The sequence below is a fragment of the Salmo salar genome, chromosome ssa07 (genome assembly GCF_905237065.1).
Source record: "Salmo salar chromosome ssa07, Ssal_v3.1, whole genome shotgun sequence".
Lineage (NCBI taxonomy): Eukaryota > Metazoa > Chordata > Actinopteri > Salmoniformes > Salmonidae > Salmo > Salmo salar.
In genome coordinates this window covers 62,988,532-63,007,194 of record NC_059448.1, presented here as the reverse complement: position 1 = coordinate 63,007,194, position 18,663 = coordinate 62,988,532, and the positions used below count along the sequence as shown (strand labels likewise).

Here is an 18,663-nt window from a genome sequence, read left to right as displayed (position 1 = left end):
CGGTGGGCGGAGTTGGGAGGGTCGTCAGCTACATGGGAGACACCTGGGCCCGGGTGTGTCCCATGATAAATGGACGTCTTCCACAGTGATTGGGGGGACTCTCTCCATGCAGACACCTTGTTTTTGGTTGTTGTGTGCTTTGGCACCCTTCAACACCCTGCATTATTACATTTATGCATGCAAGCACTCACTTACGCTACTGATTACACACATCATTGCTAATTACTTAGTTTACTTTAGTTAATAAATATATATTTTGATACTCCTTGTCTCCACGTGTCTACCTTTTGTTGCGAACTCTGAGCCGGTTTGTAACAGAGGTCAAAGGTTCTACAGGCCTCTAAATAACAGCTGCCAGGTATCCTGATGGGTGGAATTGAAGTAGGAAAAGGAAAAGAGACAAAGACTAGGGAGAGAGAGACAGGGGGGAGAGAGAGAGAATAGGAAAAGAGGGAGAGAGAGACAACGAAAAGAAGAGCAAGAGAGAGAAGAGGAAGAGAGAGAGACCCTTGAGAGGCGTGGAAGTGTAAGCACCAGGACCCATAGGGCTCTGGTCAAAAGTAGTTCATTGCTGTATATAGGTACTGCGGGGCTATTTGGGACGCAGTTGTAGAGTGGGAAGAGGACCAAGACGCATCTTTAAAAAAAATGAATAATGAAATAGTTGAATGCATCGTCATTACACTGTGTAGTGTCTGTGTAGTGTCAGCTTGTATCAGGGATGTCAAGTAGCCTCGAGGTTAGAGGTTAGAGCGTTGGGGCAGTAACAGTCGCCGGTTCAAATTCCAGAGCCAACAAGATGAAAAGTCTATCGTTGTGCAGGGGGGCACTTAACCCCCCCAACCGGTCCAGGGACACTGGAAAATGGTGGACCATGGCTCTGACCTGAACCCTCTGTGGGTGTCTCAGGGGGAGTTGGGGTATGCAAGAAACAGCCCTTCCTCCCCACACTCATTCACAAATCTACATTAGGATGAAGCCAGTGTATTGGAGTGTGTGTGAACGACGTCACACACACGTGACGGTGCACTTCAATCACACAGTACCTTTCTGTGATCAAGGGCTCTATTCAATCTGTAAAAGTGAAGAGTTATAGAAAGGACATTTCCGATTGAGCTGATGTACAGAACCTTCAGAAAGTATTCACACCCCTTGACTTTTTCCACATTTTATTGTGTTACAGCCTGAATTTAAAATGGATTACATTTAGATTTTGTTTCACAGGCCTAAACACAAGACCCCATAATTTCAAAGTGGAATTATGTTTTAAGACATTTTTAGGGCCTCTCTACACACTGAGCTGTCCTAGAGAGGGCCCCTCTACATACAGAGCTGTCTTAGAGAGGGCCCCTCTACACACAGAGCTGTCTTAGAGAGGGCCCCTCTACACACAGAGCTGTCTTAGAGAGGGCCCCTCTACACACAGAGCTGTCTTAAAGAGGGCCCCTCTACACAGAGAGCTGTCCTAGAGAGGGCCCCTCTAAACACAGAGCAGCTCTAAGGTTCTCACTGACAGATTCAGGGTAATGCCTTCTGTAAGATCAGTGCAGGTTACTCAGGCACACAATCCTACCAGGATATATTCAGTTCTACCAGGATGTTCAGTCCTTCCAGGATACCAGGATATTCAGTCCTACCAGGATATTCAGTCCTACCAGGATATTCAGTCCTACCAGGATACCAGGATATTCAGTCCTACCAGGATACCAGGATATTCAGTCCTACCAGGATACCAGGATATTCAGTCCTACCAGGATATTCAGTCCTACCAGGATACCAGGATATTCAGTCCTACCAGGATACCAGGATATTCAGTCCTACCAGGATATTCAGTCCTACCAGGATATTCAGTCCTACCAGGATCCCAGGATATTCAGTCCTACCAGGATATTCAGTCCTACCAGGATATTCAGTCCTACCAGGATACCAGGATATTCAGTCCTACCAGGATATTCAGTCCTACCAGGATGCCAGGATATTCAGTCCTACCAGGATACCAGGATATTCAGTCCTACCAGGATATTCAGTCCTACCAGGATATTCAGTCCTACCAGGATACCAGGATATTCAGTCCTACCAGGATTCCAAGATATTTAGTCCTACCAGGATATTCAGTCCTACCAGGATGCCAGGATATTCAGTCCTACCAGGATACCAGGATATTCAGTCCTACCAGGATACCAGGATATTCAGTTCTACCAGGATATTCAGTCCTACCAGGATACCAGGATATTCGGTCCTGCCAGGATATTCAGTCCTACCAGGATACCAGGATATTCAGTCCTACCAGGATACCAGGATATTCAGTCCTACCAGGATACCAGGATATTCAGTCCTACCAGGATATTCAGTCCTACCAGGATACCAGGATATTCGGTCCTGCCGGATATTCAGTCCTACCAGGATACCAGGATATTCAGTCCTACCAGGATACCAGGATATTCAGGTCTACCAGGATACCAGGATATTCAGTCCTACCAGGATACCAGGATATTCAGTCCTACCAGGATACCAGGATATTCAGTCCTACCAGGATATTCAGTCCTACCAGGATATTCAGTCCTACCAGGATACCAGGATATTCAGTTCTACCAGGATATTCAGTCCTACCAGGATACCAGGATATTTCAGTCCTACCAGGATATTCAGTCCTACCAGGATATTTAGTCCTACCAGGATATTCAGTCCTACCAGGATACCAGGATATTCAGTCCTACCAGGATATTCAGTCCTACCAGGATATTCAGTCCTATCATGCTGGCTCCATCCTCTCTAAATTATGTTAAGTAAAATAACCTCATGCACATCATTTCTAAGCAGGCAAAATTACATTTTTTTTGCAAACAAAACGTTTATTGTGCATCATGTGAAAATGTCAACTAGATGTGTCTATATTCTTATTTTATTATACATGAATAACATATTTAACATGGTTGCATATTCTGGGCATTATTAATGTAATCATATATTCAAAACAAAGTTTAGCTTTTTTACTTACGTGCATAACACATAGCTTATCATATCAACCAATACATATGGATAAACATGGGTTACAAATCCAGGCATATTTACAACATAACATTGTATACATTCATTCACATTGATCCAGTGCAAACACAATAAGACAGAGAAGCACTGCTCTTCCCTGTAGGTATAGGTCACGTGACAGTTGTTGGGTTGTGACACCTCTGTTAGTCACAATATGTTAACGCAATCAAATATACAATCTACACCAGTACAGTCAGACAGACTAGTGTCCTGTCCAGGGTGTGTACTAGTACATTAATATATACCAGTATAGTCAGACAGACTAGTGTCCTGTCCAGGGGTGTGTACTAGTACATTAATATATACCAGTATAGACAGACAGACTAGTGTCCTGTCCAGGGGGTGTACTAGTACATTAATATATACCAGTATAGTCAGACAGACTAGTGTCCTGTCCAGGGGGTGTACTAGTACATTAATATATACCAGTATAGACAGACAGACTAGTGTCCTGTCCAGGGGGTGTACTAGTACATTAATATATACCAGTATAGACAGACAGACTAGTGTCCTGTCCAGGGGGTGTACTAGTACATTAATATATACCAGTATAGTCAGACAGACTAGTGTCCTGTCCAGGGGGTGTACTAGTACATTAATATATACCAGTATAGACAGACAGACTAGTGTCCTGTCCAGGGGGTGTACTAGTACATTAAGTTGCCTCACGCTTCAGAAACAGGAGACAGGCTCCTGCCCTTTGGGCCGCTCTGGCTTGGACAAGGCTTCCTTATTTTGGCAGTATGCTCACCGAGTAAGACACTGATCTAGAGAGATACTACTCCTATGATTAATCACTCTATGGCTGTGTGCTCCAAATGGCACCCTATTCCCTACATAGTACACTACTTTTAACCACAGCCCTATGGGCTCTGGTCAATAGTAGTGCAGTATATAGGGAATAGGGTGCCTTACCTTTTGGGACGCCTGCCTACATCAGTGATTAATTAATACAACCTTAGTTCTCCAGAGGGATGAACGGTTCATAGTTAACTATGTGCTGAACGTAATGAGATGGCAGATTACCTCATCATATTAACAAGAGACTGGAAACAGAGTTGGAAACCAATTAGGAACATGCATCAACACTTCTCTCCTCTATTGCCAGCAGTATGATTATGAAGAACAAAAAATAAACAACAGAATTCTCTACTTTTAAATGAAAGGGAACATTCTAGGCTAGGGAACATTCTAGGCTAGGGAACATTCTAGGCTAGGGAACATTCCAGGCTAGGGAACATTCCAGGCTAGGGAACATTCTAGGCTAGGGAACATTCCAGGCTAGGGAACATTCCAGGCTAGGGAACATTCTAGGCTAGGGAACATTCCAGGCTAGGGAACATTCTAGGCTAGGGAACATTCTAGGCTAGGGGAACATTCCAGGCTAGGGAACATTCTAGGCTAGGGAACATTCCAGGCTAGGGAACATTCTAGGCTAGGGAACATTCTTTCAGCTAGTTTAAGCTATGTTCATATTCCAGATGCACAACCATCCCATAGATCATGTGGAATTATACCTACTGTAAATGATACCTACTGTAAATGATACATACTGTAACCGATACCTACTGTAAATGGTAATACCTACTGTAAATGATACCTACTGTAAATGATACATACTGTAAATGATATGATACATACTGTAAATGATACATACTGTAAATGATACATACTGTAAATGACACGGCAGGCTTACGCCATGACCTCTCTGTTAAAGACAGTTAATTCCTCTGATTTGCCTCCAACACCTCTGTCCCTAATCTCCTTGTTTCTTTCTAAAGGCCTTGGTTAGAAGGTTTCCCCCTGCAGGTCAACTGTTGGTTGGTGAGCGAGGTAGTAGCGATGTAACAGCAAAACAGAAACGTTGGAAGAATATTCATCAGGTAGCTAAGCGCCTTCACATGAAGTTTTAGCTGCTGTATGGGCACGAGCCATACTCTGGTGAAACTCAGAGAGATGTGTTCTAGAGGGTCATTGGGGATCTAAGAACGTATTAGTTTGACAGGAGGGAGGCGGATTGATATAGATTTCTGTAATGAAAAACTTTTGAGGAATCCACAGTGGAGCTTAACACAATTAAATCCACTCAACTCCCAGCAGGGAGGAGAACAGATGGAGAGATTTGATGTTTCTGTACTATATTATCTGGAGACAATCTCTTTATGATATGACCTTTAGGCTTATAGGGGAGGACAGGGGTGAGAGGGTCAAGCCTGAGAGACTGGTGCTCTACTCTACACAATAATTTATACATTGTCTTACTTGCTGTGTGGGGTTATTTGGTGCAAAATCAATGACGAGCGCCAGCATTTTTTTGTGAAGAGGGGAATAGGACTAAACAGGAAATTCAATATCCCTGCTACTGGGAGGAGTCAGAATGTGTTCCATCTGATACTACTGGGAGGAGTCAGAATGTGTTCCATCTGATACTACTGGGAGGAGTCAGAATGTGTTCCATCTGATACAACTGGGAGGAGTCAGAATGTGTTCCATCTGATACAACTGGGAGGAGTCAGAATGTGTTCCATCTGATACTAGGCGGGAGGAGTCAGAATGTGTTCCATCTGATACTAGCGGGAGGAGTCAGAATGTGTTCCATCTGATACTACTGGGAGGAGTCAGAATGTGTTCCATCTGATACTACTGGGAGGAGTCAGAATGTGTTCCATCTGATACTACTGGGAGGAGTCAGAATGTGTTCCATCTGATACTAGCGGGAGGAGTCAGAATGTGTTCCATCTGATACTACTGGGAGGAGTCAGAATGTGTTCCATCTGATACTACTGGGAGGAGTCAGAATGTGTTCCATCTGATACTAGTGGGAGGAGTCAGAACCCTGAAAATGATCCTCTTAGTATTTTCATGTTTAAATTGAACAACAAAGTTAAACTAAATATGTGATGTTTGTATATAGAGTAGAGACACTAACGTAACGGGGAGCCATTGGAGAGAAGATTCAATATGAACGTACTATTTATATGTAGATACAGATTGATATTGAAATACTAACGGAATGAGAGCTACTGAAGATCTGCAATATCTTCAGTAACAATGGGAAGAATGCCAACCAACACTGTCTCTTCTGTAGCTCAGTCTTTGTTTCCGTGGCTAGGGGCTCAGAGAAGCTCAGACAGAGAAATGCCACGTCCCAAACCTGTAGACTGGAAAGGTCAGTGTCTTGGCCACTACAGACCTTTCACAGGGTCAGGATGTTGACATTTTGTTCAATTCTCTCACTTTATCCCCAGGATCTCAGCAGGATTTGGCCAGTATTGCTTATTGTGTGAAGTTTCTTCAGTTGTTTTTAGTTTAGTCCTATTTCTAGACCTTCTCCTGTTTAGATCAGGAAGCTGGCCAGCTCAGATTCAGTTGAAGGGATCTCCTGCTCAGTTCAACATGACATAGAAAGATCACTGTTTGTATGTTCACAGACACATTCATCAGCCTAGTTTTATGCCAAAAGGATGAACAGAAATGCAACATCATGTTTTGAGGAAGGTAATGTACAAAACCCATACAGTCCCTCTCATGAACACTCCCTCCATCTGGTTCGAAAGACCATGGAAAAAAGGTTACCACCTCTTTCGGAGACAACCGAATACAAGATGGCATTTGTTTTCCAGTAGAGTATTCCCTTCGCCCTAGAAAACATAGGTAGCCGAGATGTCATACTTATACAAACTATATACTGTTCCCTCTTCCAGGCTCTACTGTACAATCTCAATGGTACACACACACAACATGAACTGACGATATGTTTAAAGATAAGAGAACTATTCACAACACAAGCAACTGTACAAACGGTCTGCTACTTTATACAAGGATATAGACAGCATTGTGATGAGCTACTCTCAAGACAGCTAGCTGTCTGTCTGTCTGCTTCGGGTTAATTATTTTTTAACTACGAACCAGCAACTACGATTTAGAACATATTATACAGAAAGGGCTTTGTACCCAAATGGCACCCTATTCCCTATATAGTGCACAACTTTTGATTAGGACCCATAGAGAATAGGGTGCCAGTTGGGATGCAGGGAAGGTTCCTTCAGGGAAGGTTTTTAGGGAGTCAAGCCTTGTCATAATAATGCTTTGTGATGTAGGGTAGCTACGCCTCATAGAATCCCATTTATTGCTTCGCCTGATATTTTTCATTCATCTTTTTTCTATTACATTGAATAAGAATCATTATATCCACATTTATATCTGTTCCTTTTGTCTTTTCATCAGACATTACTAATATTGAAAAAACATGAGTTTAGAAATAATGTTTCTTGGAAGAGCTTACAATTAGGTGCAAAACAATATAAACATATATCTCATTGAATGCAACCTAAGATTCAGGTATAAGTGAATGTAATGTCAATATTTCCAGACGTGGATCTGTTCCATTTTAAACAGACATCCTGAGAGGTTGAACCAACAGCGTATCAATAATAAATAGCTTTACCCCCCCACTCTATAGTGCTGTAGTTGTGACAGACTGGCTGTCTGCTGGTGTTCAACAGATTCTTCCCTGCTTTTCATTCTCACTCAGTTGTGGAGAGGAACCCAGACTGTCTTTAGCGTCCCGTGTACACAAAATCTGAAGAGAGCAAGACAAATAAAGGCACATTTAGTCAAATATTATGTCAAACACATGTACTAAATGTACCCTTCCGTATGATTAAGTTGTTTAGACGGTTTAGGGGATTATCGTTTTAGCGACTCAAAATGGAACTGTGATTAAAGGCATAGAGTTAGACATACTAGAACGGGACATTGCCATCAAGTCAATTCTGGTGGGGGGACCAGCTGCCATGTTGGCTTTGTCCGTTCCACTCATGGTAATTCTATTGGTAGGCTTGTAATTCTAATTCTATTGGTAGACCTATATCTATAGTCTGCATATATAGTATTGGTATGGTGGTATTACCATGGTCTTACCATGGTAGTAGTCTGGATATATAGTCTTGGTATGGTGGTATAGTCTCACCATGGTAGTAGTCTGGATATATAGTCTTGGTATAGTCTCACCATGGTAGTAGTCTGGATATATAGTCTTGGTATGGTGGTATAGTCTCACCATGGTAGTAGTCTGGATATATAGTCTTGGTATGGTGGTATAGTCTCACCATGGTAGTAGTCTGGATATATAGTCTTGGTATGGTGGTATAGTCTCACCATGGTAGTAGTCTGGATATATAGTCTTGGTATGGTGGTATAGTCTCACCATGGTAGTAGTCTGGATATATAGTCTTGGTACGGTGGTATAGTCTCACCATGGTAGTAGTCTGGATATATAGTCTTGGTATGGTGGTATAGTCTCACCATGGTAGTAGTCTGGATATATAGTCTTGGTATGGTGGTATAGTCTTACCACGGTAGTAATCTGGATATATGGTCTGGTGGTATAGTCTTACCACGGTAGTAATCTGGATATATAGTCTTGGTATGGGGGTATAGTCTTACCACGGTAGTAATCTGGATATATAGTCTTGGTATGATGGTATAGTCTTACCACGGTAGTAATCTGGATATATAGTCTTGGTATGATGGTATAGTCTTACCACGGTAGTAATCTGGATATATTGTCTTGGTATGATGGTATAGTCTTACCACGGTAGTAATCTGGATATATAGTCTTGGTATGATGGTATAGTCTTACCACGGTAGTAATCTGGATATATAGTCTTGGTATGATGATATAGTCTTACCACGGTAGTAATCTGGATATATGGTCTGGGGGTATAGTCTTACCACGGTAGTAGTCTGGGTTGAAGTTCTCATAGATGGGGTAGAGAGGGTTCTCCTGCTCACTACGGAGCTTCCTGGCTCTCAGGACATCTCGAACACACTGGTGGAGGAAGGAGTACTGGTACTGTGGGGAGGACAGCATTCACATCAATATCATCAATACTACTGTTCACCTGCTGTGGGGAGGACAGCATTCACATCAACACTACTGTTCATCTGCTGTGGGGAGGACAGCATTCACATCAATACTACTGTTCATCTGCTGTGGGGAGGACAGCATTCACATCAATACTACTGTTAATCTGCTGTGGGGAGGACAGCATTCACATCAATACTACTGTTCATCTGGTGTGGGGAGGACAGCATTCACATCAATACTACTTTCCATCTGCTGTGGGGAGGACAGCATTCACATCAATACTACTGTTCATCTGCTGTGGGGAGGACAGCACTCACATCAATACTACTTTCCATCTGCTGTGGGTTTCTCAATGAACCAAAACAAACATTTCTTTAATGCGTCATCTTCACTACTCAATAAGAACCTTTTGCAACATTTCTGCTTAATGTGTTGTGCCTTTGCCATTTTGACAACATACTGTGTTATCCCACTAAGCTAAAGCCTAGGCATTATGATTGGGGAGCTAATGCAAGACGTTGTGTCTCAGGCACAAACATTGTGCTATCATTACCACTGCATAGCAGATCAAAAGGATGAAGCCTTCCCTTTGATTCTGCTGATACACATCCCCATTTATTATCTCTGGCTATATATTATCACTGGCTATATATTATCACTGGCTATATATTATCTCTGGCTATATATTATCACTGGCTATATATTATCACTGGCTATATATTATCACTGGCTATATATTATCACTGGCTATATATTATCTCTGGCTATATATTATCACTGGCTATATGTTATCACTGGCTATATATTATCACTGGCTATATATTATCACTGGCTATATAAGATCACTGGCTATATATTATCACTGGCTATATATTATCACTGGCTATATATTATCACTGGCTATATATTATCACTGGCTATATATTATCACTGGCTATATATTATCACTGGCTATATATTATCTCTGGCTATATATTATCACTGGCTATATAAGATCACTGGCTATATATTATCTCTGGCTATATATTATCACTGGCTATATATTATCACTGGCTATATAAGATCACTGGCTATATATTATCACTGGCTATATATTATCACTGGCTATATGTTATCATTGGCTATATATTATCACTGGCTATATAAGATCACTGGCTATATATTATCTCTGGCTATATATTATCACTGGCTATATATTATCACTGGCTATATATTATCACTGGCTATATATTATCTCTGGCTATATATTATCACTGGCTATATATTATCACTGGCTATATATTATCACTGGCTATATATTATCTCTGGCTATATATTATCACTGGCTATATATTATCACTGGCTATATGTTATCATTGGCTATATATTATCACTGGCTATATATTATCACTGGCTATATATTATCTCTGGCTATATATTATCACTGGCTATATATTATCACTGGCTATATATTATCACTGGCTATATGTTATCACTGGCTATATATTATCACTGGCTATATAAGATCACTGGCTATATATTATCACTGGCTATATATTATCACTGGCTATATATTATCACTGGCTATATATTATCACTGGCTATATAAGATCACTGGCTATATATTATCACTGGCTATATATTATCTGTGGCTATATATTATCTCTGGCTATATATTATCTCTGGCTATATATTATCACTGGCTATATATTATCACTGGCTATATGTTATCACTGGCTATATATTATCACAGGCTATATAAGATCACTGGCTATATATTATCACTGGCTATATATTATCTCTGGCTATATATTATCACTGGCTATATATTATCACTGGCTATATATTATCACTGGCTATATATTATCACTGGCTACATATTATCACTGGCTACATGTTATCACAGGCTATATGTTATCACTGGCTATATGTTATCACTGGCTATATGTTATCACTGGCTATATATTATCACTGGCTATATGTTATCACTGGCTATATGTTATCATTGGCTATATATTATCACTGGCTATATGTTATCATTGGCTATATATTATCACTGGCTATATATTATCAGTGGCTATATATTATCATTGGTTATATATTATCTTTGGCTATATATTATCACTGGCTATATATTATCACTGGGGATCACTGGCTATATATTATCACTGGCTATATATTATCTCTGGCTATATATTATCACTGGCTATATATTATCACTGGCTATATATTATCACTGGGGATCACTGGCTATATATTATCTCTGGCTATATATTATCACTGGCTATATATTATCACTGGCTATATATTATCACTGGCTATATATTATCACTGGGGATCACTGGCTATATATTATCACTGGCTATATATTATCACTGGCTATATATTATCACTGGGGATCACTGGCTATATATTATCACTGGCTACATATTATCTCTGGCTATATATTATCTCTGGCTATATATTATCACTGGCATCACTGGCTATATATTATCACTGGGGATCACTGGCTATATATTATCACTGGCTACATATTATCTCTGGCTACATATTATCTCTGGCTATATATTATCACTGGCATCACTGGCTAACATTGACGTTCATTATACTCATGGAAATGTACCAAGTCATGGAAGCAGTTTTGTTGAATGAATTGCGACTCGTTACCTCTGTTTGCACCATGTGAGAGCGGTGCAGCCGGAGGTCAAACACACAGCCGTAGACATCCACTGTTCCTATGCTGTCCAGCTGTTGAAGGACCCGGTCCAGAACCATGAACGTCCCTGTACGACCCACTCCAGCACTGAGGGAGATCGGGAGGGAGAGAGAGAGAGAGAAAGGGGAAGAGAGAGAGAAGAGTGATTGATGTAATTTACACAACATTTACCATTGACATACATACCATGTATTTATACACTTGTGGTAAATCATATTAAAATCATTTGATATTGGTATTTAATTTAATTGGTGTGCCTACACAGCTACCATCCTGATTGAAGGATTTCTCCTTTGACACACACACACACACACACACACACACACACACACACACACACACACACACACACACACACACACACACACACACACACACACACACACACACACACACACACACACACACACACACACACACACACACAGAGACAGTAATGATAAATGATGACGATCAATCACAATCCATCATCCAGGACGCTGCACATAATAGTATTCCAGCTGGAGGATATGCTTCACTGAAACACAGTACACCAGTACTAACAGAGTTCTCTCCACTTTGACGGCACAACTAACATCTGGTTCATAAACGGGAGCTGGTCAGGGTCAGTAGTTCACTGGTCTAGGCTCTAGACGTCACCAACAGTGATGGAATGGCAGACTCCTGTAGCTGAGAGCGATACCCGCGACGGGAGAAAGAGAGTCACCACCGAGTAATGGACTCTCCTCTGGCAGAAAAACGACACTTGCTTACTTCTCCTTGCTGTAAAGTGTGTTGTGGCTTATCTGTGAACTTTACATTCCTGTTGATCTGATCCTGAAGGAGTGTAGAGCACCATCAGCCAGGTTCATCTCATTTCTGTCTATATAGAGATGAGGGTGGTCCAGACACCATCAGCCAGGTTCATCTCATTTCTGTCTATATAGAGATGAGGGTGGTCCAGACACCATCAGCCAGGTTCATCTTCTTTCTGTCTATATAGAGATGAGGGTGGTCCAGACACCATCAGCCAGGTTCATCTAATTTCTGTCTATATAGAGCTGAGGCTGGTCTAAATCACCATCAGCCAGGTTCATCTCATTTCTGTCTATATAGAGCTGAGCCTGGTCTAAGTCACCATCAGCCAGGTTCATCTCCTTTCTGTCTATATAGAGCTGAGCCTGGTCTAAGTCACCATCAGCCAGGTTCATCTCCTTTATGTCTATATAGAGCTGAGAGTTGTCCAGACACCATCAGCCAGGTTAATCTAATTTCTGTCTATATAGAGCTGAGCCTGATCTAAATCACCATCAGCCAGGTTCATCTAATTTCTGTCTATATAGAGCTGAGGCTGGTCTAAATCACCATCAGCCAGGTTCATCTAATTTCTGTCTATATAGAGCTGAGCCTGATCTAAATCACCATCAGCCAGGTTCATCTAATTTCTGTCTATATAGAGCTGAGCCTGATCTAATTCACCATCAGCCAGGTTCATCTCCTTTCTGTTTAAATAGAGATGAGGGTGGTCCAGACACCATCAGCCAGGTTCATCTCATTTCTGTCTATATAGAGCTGAGAGTGGTCCAGACACCATCAGCCAGGTTCATACATTAAAAAGTCTATCAGAATTCCAGTCATTCCAATAAATGTTATACCCGTTGATGTTCAGGAATAGGACCTGGAAATATGGAGGTATAGATTAGCCAAACTGTTTTACCTGAGGCCAAACATTTCCTCATTGTGAAAAGTAACTAAGGTCTGACAGGACAGAGGAAGTGGCAAACATCCTGCTTATCGATCTAAACTAAGGACTTATTAGCCAGCCCTACTCTGTTGTTGATGATTTTTCATGGAGGACTGACTAGGCTCATTGACTGATTAGGCTCATTGACTGACTAGGCTCATTGATTTGAAAAATAAAGTCTGTGCTCATGGAATGGCATGCTTTGAGCACTACTGAAAAGTGCTATTTCCATGTGAAAAATGAATGGCATATGCTGTGTTTGCTATAGGCCTATTGTTGACCTTTTTGTTGGTGACACGTTGATATCTTGATGATATGCAGCTGTTTAAAGGGCAAATCCACAGATGAAACAATAACAAAATGGACACCCCGCCTCGGCTTCGGTAAAAAGCTGAGAGATGGGCCTGGAGAAATGTAACCACTCTCAGATTAATAGACAGAGCTGTGGATGCAAGGACTGACCATCCATGATATCAACATTATTTTGTTAACCATGTTATGAGGCTATACAGTGTTTGTTTACATTTACAATGTTTACAAACATTGGGGTAAAACAAGCATATATATTGGGTTCTCATGGAGTGGGACAGTTGAACTAAGCTCATGAGGCATTTATAAGTTATATTCTTCAAGAATCAATGGATGTATACATTTATAAATACAAAAATGGATGTAGCAACTACAGACTGTCCCTTTAAGTCTATCAACAGTGTGTGAGTTTGAGCCTATGTCCATTAGGCCTATGGATTATTATTTTATCAGCATGAATTAGATTGAGCAATAAAAGCCCCACTTTTATTCCATAGGCTGGGGTCCTCACTATGCAGCTGTTGCCAGAGCACATTTTTAACTGGCTGTTTAGGATCTGCACTATGCAGCTGTTGCCAGAGCACATTTTAAACTGGCTGTTTAGGATCCGCACTATGCAGCTGTTGCCAGAGCACATTTTTAACTGGCTGTCCACTGGTTTCAAAACAGTGATTGACAGGCAGCTTAAACTTCTTCAGTTCAACTATTATTGTGTTAAAATGCATATGATTTCTTGAACAGCCGTCCACAACAACCATAATCCGTAAAGCACAAATAGCTAAATGAGAGAGCAGCAGTGTGATTCACATCAATGCTCTATGTAGATATCAATAATAAGTGATATCTGTATCGCTGTAAACTACACCACTGCTGTCATCCTTACCTCCAAGCCTTTATTCAAGTTAGATCATCTTTGGAGGCCAACAGCAGTCACACCATTGGCCTACAAAAGCCTATTCCTGCTCTTTTCCCACCATCCATCAAACATATTTGGTGTGTCATCATAGTGGTCTCTGACTTGTGGTCAGACTCTCTCAGGCGGAACAAACGTAAACTTGCGTCTTTTTTCAACGCTGATTTGAATGTCTTTGAGAAAACAGAGAAGTGTGAAAGATTTGTGTTTCTTCTCACAAACATCTTTTTAAATTTAAAAGCAATCCTTTGAAGTAATCATCGAGTTTTTCAAAAGTATCTGATTACAATATTATAGCTGGTAACGGATTACAGTTACTGTTTTTTTGTAATCCCTTACATGTAATCCGTTACTGCCCAACCCTGCGAGGGGACTAGTCTAATGTATGGAGCTGATCAATTATTAATCGGCCTCACTACATTTTCTCAGTCACGTTGCTTGTCTTTTCTTTGACTCATGTCTGCCAAGGGGGAAACTCTTTCTGATGGGAGATGAACCCTCTGACTCCGCTAAATTTACATCTACCCTGGCATAATTTCCTGAGTTTGAACACACACACACGCCCTCCACACACACACACACACACACACACACACACACACACACACACACACACACACACACACACACACACACACACACACACACACACACACACACACACACACACACACACACACACACACACACGCACACGCACACAAACACACAATATCCCCTTCCACACACACCGAGGTGGCCCTTACACATACCTGCAGTGAACAACGGTGGCTCCAGTGCTGGGGGCTCTGTCGATGTAGTCCCTGACGGTCCGTACGAACTCGATGAGGGACTGGGTGGTCTCGGGGACCCCATGGTCTGGCCACACCGTGTAGTGGAAGTGTCTCACCACCCGAGGGAAGCTGGGACGACCCTCCTGAAGAGATACAAGATGAGGGATGTTCAGGACAGGAAATGCAGGGTATCTCCCTCTTGGGGGCTCCCGAGTGGCGCAGCGGTCTAAGGTACTGTATCTCAGTGCAAGAGGTGACACTACAATCTCTGGTTCTAATCTAGGCTGAATCACATCCGGCCGTGATTGGGAGTCCCATAGGGTGGCGCACAATTGGTCCAGCGTTGTCCGGGTTTGGTCGGGGTAGGCCGTCATTGTAAATAAGAATTTGTAATTAACTGACTTACCTGGTTAAATAAAAGGTTAAATAAAAAATAAATAAAAAAATAAAAAATAAATAAAAAAATAAAGTCGGACCTTCCCACCAGGTCTAGAATGTACCTTGTAGATCAGGATCTAAGCGATTAGAGGATCAAACAGTTTTATCTGTCTTGGTACTGATGGTTTATATAAAAACAGGTCATCCTAGTGAACTGAAAGCTCTTCAGTTGGGCTACAGCTTTCAATAGTGACAGTAACAGAGAAGCTGCCATATTATCTGAGGTTATTGTTACTGAGGTGATTGTTTCTGAGGTGATTGTTACTGAGGTGATTGTTACTGAGGTGTTTGTTACTGAGGTGTTTGTTACCGAGGTGACTGTTACTGAGGTGATTGTTACTGAGGTGATTGTTTCTGAGGTGATTGTTACTGAGGTGATTGTTTCTGAGGTGATTGTTTCTGAGGTGATTGTTACTGAGGTGATTGTTACTGAGGTGATTGTTACTGAGGTGATTGTTACTGAGGTGACTGTTACTGAGGTGACTGTTACTGAGGTGACTGTTACTGAGGTGACTGTTACTGAGGTGACTGTTACTGAGGGGATTGTTACTGAGGGGATTGTTACTGAGGTGACTGTTACTCACAGAGCTGATCTTGAACTCCCTGATTGTCCATTCAGCCAGGACAGACTCAGACAGCATTTGAACCACCAGGTCTCCATAGTACAGAGGCTCCCGGTCAGCTGGCCAGTAGTGGTCACACTTCACCTGGACGGGGACAACAATGACCACGGTTAGACCATTAGATCTCTTGATTTGTTGACTGACTGACTGGTTGATAAAGGGATTGAGTTATTTATTGAATAGTTTGTTCATTTATTCATTTGTTTGTTTGTTTGTTTGTTCGTCCATCCATCTATCCCCATTCATTCATCCCTCTATCCATCCAAAATGTCCCACTCATAGTAAAGTCCAATAATATCAGACTTTTTATGTCTAATCAAATGTAATTTGTCACATGCGCCGAATACAACAGGTGTAGACCTTACCGTGAAATGCTTACTGACAAGGCCATTAACCAACAATGCAGTTTTAAGAAAATATTTTCTAAATAAACTAAAGTAAAATAAAAACACAATAAAATAAGAATAATGAGGCGATATACAGCGGGTACCAGTACCGAGTCAATGTGCGGGGGTACAGGTTAGTTGAGGTAATTTGTACATGTAGGTAGGGGTAAAGTGACTATGCATAGGTAATAAACATTGAGTAGCAGCAGTGTAAAAACAAAGGGGGGGGGTGGTCAATACAAATAGTCCAGGTGGCCAATTAATTAATTGTTCAGCAGTCTATGACTTGGGTGTAGAAGCTTTTAAGGAGCCTTTTGGACCTAGACTTGGCGCTCCTGTACCACTTGCCGTGCGGTAGCAGAGAGAACAGTCAATGACTTGGGTGACTGGAGTCTTTGACAATTTTTTGGGGCTTCCTCTGACACCGCCTGGTATAGAGGTCCTGGATGGCAGGAAGCTTGGCCCCAGTGATGTACTGGGCTGTACTCACTACCCTCTGTAGGTCCTTACGGTCGGATGCTGAGCAGTTGCCATACTAGGCGGTGATGCAACCGGTCAGGATGCTCTCGATGGTGCAGTTGTATAACTTTTTTAGGGTCTGGGAACCCATGCCAAATATTTTCAGTCTCCTGAGGGGGAAGAGGCATTGTCCTGCCCTCTTCACGACTTTCTTGGTGTGTTTGGACCATGATAGTTTGTTGGTGATGTGGACACCAAGGAACTGAAACTCTCGACCAGCTCCACTTCAGCCCCATAGATGAGAATGAGGGCGTGTTCAGTCAATCCAGTCAGGCCATATGTCAAGTTCTCAATGATTTAGATTACTGACCATTATCAGGGTTCTTTAGGAACTATTTATTTCTCTGAGTTACTATGGAAACACATCTGTCATGCCCCCCTCCCCCCCATTCTCCGACTCACCCGTCCCTTCTCCACACATTGCGTCACCATGACGATGTTGTATACGTCGTGCTCCCACACCATCCTCCAGAAGTCATCCTTGGTTCCGGGGAGAGGGCCTTGGGTGGCGATGTACTCACGACGGAAGTTGTTCCCCTGAAACAAACAGATAGGGATCAGTCAGTCAATCAATCATTCAATCATGGGGCAGGAAGCGTGGTTTAGATTCAGAGCCTATGTCAAAAAACGTATTTTGGGATGGCCTTGTAAGTTGAAACCTTATAACAGTGGAGTTATAAGTGTTGCAAATGCAGATTTATGCTGAAGTACGAACCTACAGCCACATCTCACAGTCTAATGAGACAAAGGCAGTCTGAAATATGAACCTACAGCCACATCTCACAGTCTAATGAGACAAAGACAGTCTGAAATATGAACCTACAGCCACATCTCACAGTCTAATGAGACAAAGACAGTCTGAAATATGAACCTACAGCCACATCTCACACTCTAATGAGACAAAGACAGTCTGAAATATGAACCTACAGCCACATCTCACACTCTAATGAGACAAAGACAGTCTGAAATATGAACCTACAGCCACATCTCACAGTCTAATGAGACAAAGACAGTCTGAAATATGAACATACAGCCACATCTCACACTCTAATGAGACAAAGACAGTCTGAAATATGAACCTACAGCCACATCTCACACTCTAATGAGACAAAGACAGTCTAAAATATGAACCTACAGCCACATCTCACACTCTAATGAGACAAAGACAGTCTGAAATATGAACCTACAGCCACATCTCACACTCTAATGAGACAAAGACAGTCTGAAATATGAACCTACAGCCACATCTCACACTCTAATGAGACAAAGACAGTCTGAAATATGAACCTACAGCCACATCTCACACTCTGAGACAAAGACAGTCTGAAATATGAACCTACAGCCACATCTCACAGTCTAATGAG

At 41.7% G+C, this 18,663-nt stretch overlaps 1 protein-coding gene and 1 long non-coding RNA gene across 2 annotated transcripts in view; both read right to left on the bottom strand.

The window, feature by feature from the left end:
* Positions 1-2,831: 2,831 nt before the first annotated feature.
* Positions 2,832-5,979, bottom strand: LOC123743806 (uncharacterized). Its single transcript, XR_006770699.1, has 2 exons — positions 3,964-5,979; positions 2,832-3,874 (listed from the first exon to the last, which is right to left on the bottom strand). It is a non-coding gene; the product is annotated as an uncharacterized lncRNA (long non-coding RNA).
* A 501-nt stretch (positions 5,980-6,480) lies between these two features.
* LOC106576617 (receptor-type tyrosine-protein phosphatase beta) overlaps positions 6,481-18,663 on the bottom strand; it is a 135,592-nt gene continuing 123,409 nt past the window's right edge. Inside the window, exons 22-27 of the mRNA XM_045722529.1 lie at positions 17,702-17,836; positions 16,356-16,478; positions 15,313-15,476; positions 11,567-11,702; positions 8,785-8,905; positions 6,481-7,630 (exon numbers count right to left, since the gene is read on the bottom strand). Coding sequence (XP_045578485.1) covers positions 7,608-7,630; positions 8,785-8,905; positions 11,567-11,702; positions 15,313-15,476; positions 16,356-16,478; positions 17,702-17,836 — 702 coding nt within the window. The 3' untranslated portion in view covers positions 6,481-7,607. The remainder of the gene's footprint in view (positions 7,631-8,784; positions 8,906-11,566; positions 11,703-15,312; positions 15,477-16,355; positions 16,479-17,701; positions 17,837-18,663) is intronic.